The sequence below is a fragment of the Ursus arctos genome, unplaced genomic scaffold (genome assembly GCF_023065955.2).
Source record: "Ursus arctos isolate Adak ecotype North America unplaced genomic scaffold, UrsArc2.0 scaffold_4, whole genome shotgun sequence".
NCBI classification, from domain to species: domain Eukaryota; kingdom Metazoa; phylum Chordata; class Mammalia; order Carnivora; family Ursidae; genus Ursus; species Ursus arctos.
The window spans coordinates 91,336,997-91,350,504 of record NW_026623056.1 but is presented as its reverse complement, the minus strand read 5'-3'; the positions used below and the strand labels follow the sequence as shown (position 1 = coordinate 91,350,504).

Here is a 13,508-nt window from a genome sequence, read left to right as displayed (position 1 = left end):
GATTCACCAGCCTGGACAAGCTGCCGACCGTGTTTCTAACCCGAAGGGTCACCGGGCGGACAGTCGAAGAGCGGAGAACATCTACTCGGATACGGAGCATTATCGTAGTGACTCGCACAAGTGTTTCCTGCTAAGCTCGACACTGACCAGTGAGATTCCTCCCGTGGGCAAGATCCCCCAGTCCTGAGCATGCAGGGCCATTCAGGGAGGCGACACTGGGGCAAGTTTTATGCTGGGGTTTACTGTCAGCCTGGAGTGCGCGAGGGCAGCGTGCTCTGCAAACCATCTAGAACCATGGAAGTCCATCTAGAATAGCTTTATTCACTCACAAACCCTGCCACGGCAGGCGGGCGTAATAAGTGAATGAGGTAACAGTTAAGCAGTAAGATTCGAGGGGTTCCAGATTAGACAACTTTTTAGAAATCTCTCTCGTCAGTTTTCCACAATGCTCAAGTTGCTCCATTAGTGATTAATTCCTTTGGCTTAAACATGGCATGTATTTTCTTGTCTAAGAGAAAATACGATAGTCTCTGTCAACAAAGAAAGTGATATTTCAAAAAACCAAGATGTTCTGTGTCACAAAACTCATCTATCGGGCAAGCCATGACCTCGGTCCCCCATTGGCAGGTGGGTATAGGGTCAGGCACTCACACGTAAGAACGGTGGGCATGAGGGCCGCGAACATGAGGAACAGCATGGAGAAGAAGAGGAAGCCGGAGTTACTCAGGACCTTCTTGGCTTCGTTCCCAATCCCCAGGTACAGCAGGCCGATGAGGAGCCCGATTCCAATGTGAGACGTGATCCGCAGGTGCGTCAGGACCTGGGGGAAGACACGGTTCTCGCTGATGGGCGTGGGGGTCGGGCAAAGACCGCGAGGCCAAGGCCTTCGGAGGCATCAGGCCCCCGATTTCTCCTCCAGAAAAACAAGCCCCAGCCCCCCCACACACACAGACACACACACACAGAGACACACACAGACACACACACACACACACACACACACACACACACACAGAGTTTACTGTCACACAGAGACACGCACAGAGACCCACACAGACACACACATACACACAGACACACAGCAGCTTGCTGCTGTTAAAACAGAAGCACTTGCTGTCCTCTGTTAAATCACCTTCACGAATGGCGCGAAGGGCAGTCTGCCTTCAGAGGAGGGGACAGTGCTGGGAGGGGCAGAGAACGGATACAGCTGAGGCCCCTCCCCAGAGTGCTCTAGCCTGAGCAGCGACAAGGCCCCCAGCGGTCAAAGCAGTCCCAGAGGCCCCATTGGGCCCTCAGCTCTCCTCAGCAGGGAGCCTGCCAGATTGTCCACTGTGATGGGTGGACAGGATCACGGCTCCCGGTCTCTCGCCACCTCCTCCCCAACCGGGCTCTGTGCACCTGCCAGCGCCCTGTGCCCCAGGGCCTCCTTCAGAGAGGAGCACCCTCCCACTTGGGCTTGGCCAGAGGAACGCAAGCACAAGAGAGGGTTTGCCACCTCCAGTGGGAACTTTTACAGTGCCCTTGCCATGTTCCAGAAAAGGAGCCGTGTCTCCATTCTGGGTCCCAGGATGAGACACGTAGGGTGGGGCCACCAGCCACAGCCGCCAACACATGACCGCAGCGCAACCTGCGTATTTCCTGTCTAGCCACTGGGGAGTGTTTGTCACGGCAGCATCACAGAGGGAAAGCTGACCCATGCAAATGCAGGGAAAACAGCCTGAGAGCTCAGTCAGGATGAACTAACAGGGAAGTGACCCCGCAGCCCCCTCTGCCCTCAGAGACATTGGCCAACAGCCTTACCGAATCCCTCATGATACTGAGGAAAGTCCGCTTGAAGAGGATGCAGAACTGGGTGAGGCAGCTGGCCGAGAAGCTGTGGCAGCCCTCCATGGAGGTGGAGTCCTGCGGGCACACACAGGAACGGGGGGACATGAGCCGCCAGCCCCGACACAGCTCCCCTTGGCTGAGCAAGAGCCCCCATGCGGCAGGGTGCAAGGCGCAGCATGCAGCCGTCCCGCGGGGGGGCTGGAGCTTTGCATTACCTTTCTCCACCCCTTCAATTGTTTTGCCTGCTTTACCTCTTCAGAGGGCCGGTGCCAAAGAAAAGGGTTCACCTCGGCATCCCCCCCGGGCTCTCTCCTGTGGTCAGAGTCACACATGCCCTCCCGGACGGCTCTCACCAGGCGGCCGTTCTGATCGCCGTATTCGCCAGACGCGACCTCCATGACTGTGGGAGACACAGACGGGTCAGCCCCAGGCCCCCCTGGGGAGGAGCCCCCGTCACTAATGTGAGCCCAGGCCTTGTTCATTTTGCAACGATACAGCCATGAGCCTCGCAGGAGTACTTTTAACGGATTATATGGATGCTGCATGATAGGATAAGCTCATTCTGCAACCAATATTTCATCAGCTCTAAAACCCCCAGCAAGGCCATGTATCATGTCAGGATCCTAGAAATGCAAATTCAGATGGTGATGCCAGGGAGCCTGAGAGGTAACCAGCTCGTGCGTCTATTAACTTATTCACCCAGTGATGTTTCCTGAATGCCTGCCTCGGGCATTCAAGCCCCAGGATTGGAGGCAAGGGATGAGCAAGAGGGGGCTTGCGTGTCCTTCTGGGCTCCACAGGGAGCGGGAGCGATGGGCGCAGAGACAGAGCTTCAGCACCATGGAGAGGGGCCCAGAGCCACTGGCCAGCTTGGGACTGTCAGCCCCACCTCCTGATCCCCAGGGAGCGTGTCCTCCAGACCCGTCTCTGGATCCCACGGCCTCTCTGTGGCCCCTGGTTCCACACCCCACACAACTGCCGCTCCCTCCCACCGTGACCTGCGATCTCCCATGCCTCCTTCCCACGGCCCCTCCCCTCACTAACATCCTTGCTGAAACCCAAAGTCACCGGCCTCGATTTTTTTGGCCCTGCCCTCTGGCCACACCAGCTATCTGCTTTCCCCGAGCCCTCCTAGATCCTGTCATAAACCAGGACATGCTGCCACAAGAGAACGTCGTCATCGGTGATGCCACACGAGCCCAGCGTGGCTGGCTCACCTGCTCACTCCCACCCCATGCTCCACCATGCTCCACACGGCCACTCTCCCCTCCCCTCCCGCCCTCTCTCCCGTGACGCAGAGGGAAGAGAAGCTGCCAGAAGGGAATACTCTCACCTTCCTGAGACCTTCCCACAGTCCCGTGTGCCTGGTTTCCTACCCCCTAGGTTTTCTCCTCTTTGCAAGCTCTGGACCTCCCCACTCTGCCCCTGCTCAGTGGTCCCTGCCCCCACCTGCTTTCTCTCTCTGGGGAACAAGTGTGTGATGACCATTGGCTCCATCCACTGCCTTCAAAACACGCTGAAGCCTCTCTTTAGGTGAGACTTCCCTCTCCCTCGGCCCCTTCCTGTCCACTATGTGCCCCCTCTCTGTCATGACCCACGTCTCAGAAGATAGAGCCTGGCCTGGGAACCATGTTCTCGTGGAACACAATTTGGGGGATGATGTTGTAGAGATATGGAATCCCAGCAGTGCTGTGGCCAGCTGCTTGGGGGAGAAACATCTGGATGAGAAAGGCTGATGGCTGGGACAGAGAAGGAGTGCATTAGATTGAGAGGGTCCCCCCCATTTATGTCCACCTGGAACCTCAGAATGTGGCTGTATTTGGAAAATGCTCTTTGCAGATATAACTAGTTATGGATCTTGAGATGAAATCATCCTGGATTTAGGGTGGGCCCTGAGTCCCATGACTGGTGTCCTTACAAGAGGAGGAGAGGACATCCAGAGACACCGAGAAAAAAAGCCATGCAAGGACAAAGGCAGAGACTGGAGAGGCCCAGCCACCAGCCCAGGAATGCTGGAGCCTCCAGGAGCCAGAATGGCAGGAAGGACCCTCCCCTGGAGCCCTCCGAGGCAACACGGCCCTGCCCACACCTTGACTTCCAGCCCCAGCACTGCAAGAGAATGAATTTCTGCTGTTTTAGGCCAACCAGCCTGTGGGGCTTCCTTGCAGCAGACATGGGCAGGCAGAATGTGCTGGCCAAGACTCGACCCCAGCACAGGGGCTGAGGTGGGGGAACACGACTGGGTGGGGGGTGTCAAGCACTTGGCGGTCTAGTAAATATGAAGCTTGAGAAAAAGAGAAGGCAAGAGGGATGCCAGGCTCCCTGGCTTGCAGAGCTGGGTGGAGGAGGAGAATTGGTTTTGGAGACACGGTCTGGAGAGGCTGTGTGGCTTGCTGACAGGTGTATGGGGTATGGTGTGGAGGAGAGGTGCTGGGCCCAGAGCCCCAGCGGGTGGGGGGAAAGTGATGGCCACAGCAGTGGCATCAACGCCCTGGAGGGCATGGCCAGGGGAGGTGCCTGGGAGCAACTCCAGCATGCAGGTGTGGGCTCCTGCCTCTCAAGGGCCGAGACATGGCGCACTGGGCTGCCAACCCTGGGACCGCCAACTCAGGAGACGGAGCTCAGACCATCAACTTGGTCTCTGGACTCTGAGCATCCCCTTTTTTGTTCTGTTTGGTGGTAATTTAAATCCACATTTTAACACCTCAGTTCATCAATGTAAAAGGGTCATTTTTTATTTTTAAAGGTTATTTATTTTCAGAAATACCTTCCTTTAAATCAGATACCCAGTACGGCAAAGCATTAGGAAACACGGCTCCTAACCACAGCATCCTTGTTCTAGCTCCCAGATATCTTCTCTGGAAGAAAGAAAACTCTTATCTGTTCTTAGAAGTGCCACCACAGGAAGGGAGTTGAGCCATATGTGGATTCAAGGAATTCCAGATTTGGGGGCTTCAGGTAAACGCAGAAACCCACCGAGAGTGGAAAACAGCCCCTTTCTTTCCCCTCCAGCGGGTCAAGGCTCTACTTACCAAAGTCAGCTGGGTTGTGATAGGTTGGGCAGTTCAGACCTAAATCCCTCAAGTATGGTACGAGATTTGAGACTTTTCCCCGGTACACACATTGTCCTTGACTGAGGACGTAAAGCTGGAAAAAAGTAAGGAGAGGGAGAACATCAACCTCGTCCTCCTTTGTAAAGCAACAGGAGCTGCCAATCCATCGGCCCCTCGATCCATCACCCAGTCAAACTTCTGTCCACCCACCTACCCAACCATCTACACATGCATCCACTACCCACCCACCCATCCATCCACCCTCCCATTTACCCATCCATCCACCCATCCATCCACCACCCATCCAACCTTCCATCCAACCACCCATCTTTCCATCCACCCACCCACTCACCTACCTATCTACCCAGCCATCCACCCACCATCCACCCAACCATCCACCACCCATCCAACCTTCTATTTATCCAGCCATCCACCCACCCACCTACCCAACCACCCATCCACAATCAATTTCTCTTTCTTTCAGGAGAGTTTTATATTACCTCCCCAAAATGCTGAAGTTCAAAGGGAACTTTAAGACAGGGAAGATATCATATGGACATGTATTATATTGCTTTTCTTTCCCCTCACACCAACCAGCTGCTAGGAAAAATCTTGAAGCTGTACACATTTCATCCCTGGGCCTTTTTTTTTTTTTTTTTTTTTTTGCTTACAATATCAAAACCTACAATTTATAAAAGAAATGGTGTTGTACACATATGATAACCTGCCATTCAATTCTGTAAAACAAGTGTTCCCCCGTTGTTACAGGGGTGAGGGTGGAAAAGCTTTAGCAATGTCAGACCCCTCCGCCGGATATCAGCTCCAGAGGGAGAATACCGGCCAGCTCCTTCTACCCTCTCCCGCCCTGCCACCTTAGCTGCTTATGACTCCAGAGTCTTATGAAACATAACACTTAAGGCCACTCAAAAATGAAGACACCCCCAGGAACTGCCAGGAAACTGTGAGTCCCTGGGATTTGGTGTCACCTGGGCTATCACCACATGTACCTGGTCGAAGAGTTCAAAGAGCTTGGCGCTGGGCTGGTGGATGGTACAGATGATGGACCGCCCTCCTTGCGCCAGCCCTTTCATCAGGGAGACCACCTGGAAGCAGGAGGCGCTGTCCAGGCCACTGTAAGGCAAGGGGCACCGTGAAATGCCTGTGGGACCCCCCAAACCATACTCTGCATTCATAGCACAGTGGGGAGCTCCGTCCTGCAAACCTGAGCCCCTCATATCTTCTAGAGTCAGACAGGGAGGGGGGGAAGTCAGGTCTCTGCTCTGGGGCCCCAGGATAGGAGAAAAAGATGGGCAGGCAGAGCACATGCTTCCCCCTTCTGAGGTGACTCTAGGGGCTCCTGCAAAAACTGGGCAGGGCTCTTCTCCACTGTTCTTGATTACCTGGTGGGCTCATCGAAGAACATGACGGGAGGGTTGTTCACCAGCTCCAGGGCAATGGCCAGGCGCTTCCGCTGGCCACCAGAGAGGCTTCCAGTCCGTGTGTTGGCACAAGACAACAAGCCCAGAGCCGTCAGGATCTCCTTGACCTGGGGGAGCAGCAGAGCCAGAGCTGCCATCAGGGACTGCCTGCCGCGCCTCCTCACCTCCAGGCCATCTGGAAACGCCTGTGCCTCCCCCAACCCCCTCGCGGACACACGGATGGGGCTGCATATCAGGGCCCATCCCAGGCTGCCCGTTGCCAAGGGGGCAGGTGCCTTTCCAAGTCTGAGGTCCTGGTTTGGGCCCAGGAGGCTGGGGAGCAGTGCTGGAGCCAGGCCCGTTGGGGCCAGAGGCCCCGTTCTGCCTCCTGCTGGTGACCTGGCAGGCTCCCGCCCTTGTAAGCCTCGCTCAGGCCCGGGAAGGTGCTCCATGACCATGTGCAGAACGGGGGGATCGGCACACACAGCCAGCGGCTGATCAAGTGTCTGAGAAGCACAACGGGGAGGGCCATCGTGACGGCGACATGCGAGAGCAATGGAGCACGCGGCGTAAAGCTTGGCACAGAGGAGGCCCTGTATTCACCAGCAGCTATCAACGGCTGAGCAGGGCCCACGGCTCCCGCAGACCCAAGCCACGCCGGCCAGGCCTCTCAGGAAGAAGGAAAGCCTCCCGCTGGCACTCATCATGGAGAACCAGGGCTCTGATGGGGCAGTAAGGCCAGGAAACGGCTTGACGCAGTCACTCCTTCCACGGGGTCCCTGCCCACGTCCCTCTCCAGGAAGCAGGCCGGGCACCGAGATATAAACAGTCCACTGTGACTAGGCCTCCATGTCCACTCCAGATCACTGATCCAGTATTGACTCGGGGAACAGGAGTCAGCAGACTTGAGTGCGGTGTTCAGGTGTCTTCCTGGAAGCAGGCCCTGGGACAGTGGGGGTCTGTGGTCACCCACCCCGCCTCCACCCCAGGCTCACTTCCCAGGGCCAGCCTTCCTGGAGTTCCCGCGAGAACACGCCAGGCCACCATCCCGGCCCCTGGTGGTGGACCCCAGTCCAGGGGCTTCTGCAGGAAGATGAGGTCATCCAGAAGGTGAAAGAACTCACAGAAAAGAAAGTTTCCACTCCAGCTCTTGAGTTACTGACAAAATGCAGGCTGGGCGAAAGGCTGAGCCAGGGCACTACTGTCCCAGAGGCCAGGAGGCAGTTGGGTCAGGCGGACCTGGGTCCGAATCCCACGAGGCTTTTTCCTTGCTGATCTGTAAACCCAACCCGCTGCCCTTCTCGAATGCACTGCATTTGAGGGATCCCAATCAGGAAAGAAGGTCAGCGAGGTTGCCCAGGAAGGGCCATCAAGGCAGGGCAGGTGGGGAGGGCTCTCTAGCATGGCTTTCTTCCCCTGCAGCCAGCATCTGTTGGCTTTCCCAGAGCCACCAAGCTTCTACGGCCTTCTGGAACCACAGGCCGAACTTGCCGAATGAAGAGTCACTCCAGTCACTCCAGGCTCACCTTTGGGGCCCCCCACGGCATGGCACATGCCATTCCCTTCCACCATCTGTCCTCACAGAGCTCCCTCCCTGTGGCCGGGCGTGCCCCGCCCCTCGTGCCCTCGGCCGCCATGGACAGGATGCTGGAGGTGGAGGCAAATGTCGATGCCGGCCCTTCCCCTGTCCCGTCCAGCCCGTTTCTCCAGCGCTCTCTCCAGAGGGATGCTCTGCAGGCTGGTTTTGTAGTAAAACTAGTCAGAAAGAACAATGTCCCAGCCCTGGGAGATCTCACTCCAAACAAGCCCCTTGCTGGGAACCCTCGAGGGCTGAGGCTGCTTTTCTGGGAACCAAGGAAGGCTGTGGATGACACATTCCGTTACCTACTAGAACATTCCATTCTATTGTTTCCACGAGACACAAACAACCGCAGCCTAGGTTCGAGGGAAATGAGTCAGGGCAGGCACTGGGCCGCTCTTTCATCCTTGAAATAACCACACAGTCCTGCGGATGCTTTCTTGGGAGAGGCGGGCCCTACACTTGGCCGGACTGGAATGGGCGCTTCCGGTGAGAAGCGTGTGTGGGACCCGAGAGCAGCTCCAGACCCCACGGGGATGGCTTGGCGCCTTGCTCAATCCAGCAGCAGACGAATCTGGACAGGGGCAAGGCTCCCGCTCCCACGGGAGGACTCAGTCACACAGTCGGCAGAGAAGACCCTCGCTGACTTCATGTCTTTGCTCTTGTAAACCCAGCTGAGAGCAGCACGTGGGTGTCCTCATGTCCGCGTCTCAGGCCAGCATATGGAGGACGTGCCCGTGGGCCTGGCCCACCGGAGACACCTCCTTGCCTTACCAAGAAGGCAGTCTCGCCCCTGTCCCTTCCGTAGAGCAGGCAGAGTGGGCTCCCGTGGCCCTCCCCAAAGACCCTGACCGGCTGCCCGATGGCGTGGTCCCCACACCTGCCACGTCTCTGTTCTGGGTTCCAGTAATCCATTTCACCCCTTTGGACCTCAGAATGAAAGCTCCCCAGGCAGCACCCCAACAGCACAGGGGTCGTGCGCCCTCTCCCACCTGCACAGGGCAGCTGACCCCCGACTCCTGGGCTGATCCTGAGGGTTCTGGAGGGTGGCAGCCGGGTTGGGGGGCCGCGGGAGAGAGGGGATGCCCCAGCGATGCCCAGCACTGTCCTCATGACACATGTATGTCATGTTAACTATTATGCGCTGCAGGAAAGGGAATGGATGCAGTAAATAGAATCGCTGTTAATAGTTCTTGACGGCACACGCCACATCACTCTGATTTACAGCAAACGTGAGGGGCAAGTTGCAGCAGGGTGCTAGCCTACAGACCCTCCTCGTTCCATGGCCGGACCCTCGTCTTCCAAGGCTATAGAAGACAAGATGGTATCGTGCATGAGTGGGATTTCACCCAACGCTACTCTTGCATGGAAATCCCACTAGCGCCAGGCTGGCTGGGGAGCAGAGGAGGGAAGCTGAGGTTCCCCCAGATGATGTGTACGCATAAGTGCCCCCCCGTGCTGCGTGGGGCTGCGTGGGGTTGTGTGGGGCTTCCCGCCTCCCAGGGGCTGCTTCCCGGCACCCTCCCTGGGCCCCTGGCTTTGGGGGAGCTGCGGAGGGGGGATGAAGAGGATTAGAAGGTCTCCAGCATCCCAGAAACTTGTTTTTTGATATATATTTTTAAAGGCTGCTTAATAATGTGTAAGAACCAAACTTCTTCTTGTGAGTGTGTGTGGGTGGAGGCTGGTTATTTTTAGGGGAATGACTAACCATCTTCACTGTTAGCGTTTTATAAGAACAATGGAGTGTAAAGCATACTGAGCACTAAAGGGGCAGAGCGCCTGCTCGAATGTCGAGGCTGGCGTGCTCGGGCCACTAAGCTTTCCTGCCGCGTCCTTGCCGGCTGGTGGCCGCGCCAAGGTCTGAGAGTCTGGGCCCCCAGCTGCCAGGCCGGAGCGCACACTGAGATGTCACCGTCCCCCGCACAGAAGACTGGGTGACAAACAGCAAACAAAACCAGTGCCCAAAAGTCCCTCCCCATGCATTTGCCAAACGAATTTCGTGCACTTTCGGGACTGCCTGCGGCTCAGCGCACACTCACCATCTCCCTCCGGCCTTCATCCTTCTCCTGGAGCTTCAGGTGGGCGGACACCTGCGGGGGTGCAAATCAGAAGGGATGGCGGTCAGCAGGGCAGACCTCACTCTGACGTGACAGAGGACACCCGCGGAGGTCTGGGCTTCCCACCCTCCTTGGCCAAACAAGGGAGGGCCCAGGAGAGCAGTCAGTGTCTGGGATGCTGCCTGTCATCTCGACGGCTTCTCTGCTACGCCCAGAGGGAAGGCAGGTGCGGGCAACGGACCGACCGGGAGACTCCAGGCATCAGTGAAGACCACTGCTGTGGATGTGGGGAGCCACGGGCCACCTGTTAGAGCACCGACAGATGACAATGCTCCGTAGTGCAGTGTTTACACCACAGACATTGGTCAGAGCTAAATGCAAGGGCTCCGGTTTTGTTGTTGTTTACTTTTGCTTGAGCTCCTGTTCGCTGGCACGGCACGGGGCCCCTGGCACTGCTCGGTGAGACCGCGAACGGCCATCAGCCTCCAGTAACAGCCCCGGGTCTGCTCTGCCCCCTTCTGGGGGTGGCCTTGGGGGACAAGGACAAGGGGGACTGCTCCGTTTCCTCCTGGGCGCACTTTCCAGCTGGTGAGCTGGGGAAGACGCCAAGCCTGGGGGGTCGCAGGGCCAGCCACCTGCCGGGCAATACCCAGGGTCACTTTGTGGTCTGCCCAGTGGTCGTGAGGGTCAAAAGCAGCACGTGGAAACGCATAGCTGTTCTGACACGTGGCTGGGATTGGGTCCCTACGTCTGTGGCAGGACGTTCAAAAGCAAAAGGCAGGATTCCCTCAAGTGAAAGGTGATTTTCAAAGGCATCATAAACCTCTCAAGATCAAAACCTAATTTCATTCTGAAAATGAATTTCACAGCAGAGCCCGGTGACAGGTTGGGGACAGGCGCCAATCTTGTCTGCATAAGAAATCAGTGATCGAGCTGGAAGTCAAAGGGAAGATTCTTGGTCAAGTAACCAGGTGTTTAGTCAATAGCTGGTTGAGACGCTAAACTCTGGTCACCGGAGAGAAGGCGAAGTCGCAATTCAAGAATCAGCAAAGCTTGGGGTTCCCAAATGTGCTGTTCTATTTGAACCCCTCCTGAGCTCCCGGTGCCCCGGTCAGAATGGCCATGCAGAGGCTGGATAAACTCTTAGGGGCCCTGAGCATGTGTCTGCTGGCGAGGCCCAGCCTGGTGGAGAGTTCTCCCCCTTCCGGAACACTCGGCCCCCAGGGACATGAATGAGGAGAACCCGCAGAGCAGGGGAGGGGGCAGCCTGCGTACCCAACATCTTGCCCGCTGCCCTTTGAGGAGGTAGAATCCCCTGGAGTGCCCTTCAGAGGAAATGCCAGGCAGCCACTCTCCAACTCCGCAGAGAGGAAGCTTTGCCCCATCCAAGTCAGAAGCACAGGGCAAGACCTCTCTTGTCAGGGAAACCAAGGCAAATGCCCATTGATTGACCAGGGCGTGAGGCAGAGCAGCTGAGAACGGGGAGGGGCCTGGAGGCTGGGCCTGGTCTTTTGCAGCGGGCGAGGGGAAGGCTCGCTGCCACGGTCCTGGTGACCGTGGGCCACTGCGTGCACAGGGCTGGGAGGCAGTGGTGTGCAGCAGAGGCTGGTTTCAATCCCCCCGACCCCGGCCGGCAGGGGGGCCGAGGACCAGACACTCAGGGCCTGAACCCAGGCGCCAGGTTGGGGAACTCGGGCCAAGAGCCACAAATAAGGACAGCTGATGGCCCACGGGTGGTAGGACTGTGGACACCAAGTGCTCACCCACGAAGGTGGGTCCATAACCTCCTCACACATGTGGACACGTGGCCACGATTCTGCCGCCCAGAGTCTACGAGAACCCGGGGTGTTGGGAGTTTGTGCTCAATGGAGCTGTCCAAACAGCAGGCCTGGTGTCGGAGCCCCACCTGACAGCACGCAGGTGACCCACAAGCCCCGGCCCCACACTGGGCCCTGCTGTGTCTCACGGGGGAGAAGGGAGGCGGGCCGGCTGGGCGCAGGCCAGGGGGGTGGCTCACCATCATGGCCTCCTGCACCGTGAGGTGCGGCAGCAGCATGTCGTCCTGCATGATGTAACAGGACACCTTCCGGAAGCAGCGCAGGTCCCGGGGCAGCCCGTTGATGAGGACGGCCCCCTTCATGCCCGTCTCCCTGCAAAGCCCACACAGCATACCGTCAGCAACTCCCGCAGGGCCTCGGGGAGGGGAGTGGCCCCTTCCCCGCAGCTTCCCAGCTGGAGCGTTTATCGCAGGGACGCCAAGGGGCAGGAAGGGATGGGGGCCCAGAAGAGCACCGGGACCCTCAGGAAGGAGCTGCGCGGAGAACATGCCCAGGACGGAAGGGGAAGCTGTACCGAACCCACACGTAACAGGTGCTAATGAGCAGGGGTACGCGTGGGTGTTCCCACCTGCGGGCCCAGGTCGGACGACACCCCAGCTGTGCTGGGCTTTGTGAGACTGGCTTCCAAATGATCTCGTGAGTAGCCAAGGCTACACCAAGGGCTCCCAAAGGCCGGGACTCTGCCACCAAGGAGGTGGCCATCTGTCAGAACCAGCTCCTGAGGGCGCGGAAGGAGCAGGCCCCCAGTGCACGGGTGGCTCAGAGGAGGGGGCTGGGCCCTGCACCCCTGCGGCCATGGGGATGCTCCTTCTCCACAGGGGAAGCTGTCCCCTCACTCGACAGTAGGTCAGGGCACGGCGTACGCACCCCAGAGACACCAGCCCCCCTCTCTCCCTCACCCTCCCAGACCCACTGTGCGTCTGCGCTGCCCCAGGCTCTCTGGGTGCGTCATCTCAGCCCCGGGGGGGAGCCACAGGCATCCCCCTTAGGGCTGCCTCCTGGATGTCCTGGAGCACAGAAACACCAAGGGGCTGTGGACACCAGTGAAATCACATCTGGTTTCCAGCTTCATCCCGGCCAGTACTGCGACCTTAGCCTCTTTCCTCCTGGCCACTCTGGGAGCCAGGCTCGGGGCCCAGGCAACTCCAGGCAGCGGTCAGCGGCCCCAGACTGCCCGAGCACCCCCCGGGCCAGGCAGCGGCGGTGGGTGTGGATGTGCTGAGAGTGGGCACCCCCACCCCTGCCACGCGTCCCCATGATGCTGGGCATTGGCCTCAACCTTTCGACATGAATGCAACAGGCAGAAACTTGTCATAGGAGAGGTTTTAAAAAATCCTAATTTGTGGTGTTGAAGAGTAATTCAGAGGTCCTAAGGAAAGGGGTGATAGTCGCCTTTTTTTCCCCAGGAGATGAAATTATTATTAGTATTAGCAGTACTCGCTAACGTTGGCAAATGGGAGCCTGAGAGGGGAGGCCAGCCGACTCTAAGAGGGCACCTGAACGCTTGGAAAGATTCAGCTTTCCAGCCGCTCCCCCAGGAAAGACACCAGGCAGGATGTCGGGGGCTAACACAGGCCCAGGCTAGAGCACATGAGCCCCGGGCCCCAGCCTGATGGTTCTCCTGCTGCTCAGCTTCCATTTTTTTTTAAATCTCTTGTTTTCTTTATCTAGGGAGAGAGCAGAGTGCGATGGGCAGAGGGAGAGAGAGAATCTCAGGTAAGCTCCCCACTGAGCCC

General features: G+C 57.7%; 1 protein-coding gene across 3 annotated transcripts in view; it reads right to left on the bottom strand.

Moving 5' to 3' along the window:
• ABCG1 (ATP binding cassette subfamily G member 1) overlaps positions 1-13,508 on the bottom strand; it is a 74,703-nt gene that overhangs the window by 8,280 nt on the left and 52,915 nt on the right. For 2 of the 3 annotated variants that reach the window (XM_057306685.1, XM_026499067.4), the window contains 8 exons: positions 11,952-12,084; positions 9,917-9,967; positions 6,281-6,426; positions 5,888-6,011; positions 4,860-4,974; positions 2,043-2,227; positions 1,801-1,902; positions 652-820 (listed from right to left, as the gene is read on the bottom strand). In XM_057306685.1, the coding sequence (XP_057162668.1) occupies positions 652-820; positions 1,801-1,902; positions 2,043-2,227; positions 4,860-4,974; positions 5,888-6,011; positions 6,281-6,426; positions 9,917-9,967; positions 11,952-12,084 (1,025 nt within the window). The remainder of the gene's footprint in view (positions 1-651; positions 821-1,800; positions 1,903-2,042; positions 2,228-4,859; positions 4,975-5,887; positions 6,012-6,280; positions 6,427-9,916; positions 9,968-11,951; positions 12,085-13,508) is intronic. The other variant, XM_026499092.4, reaches the window with a different exon arrangement.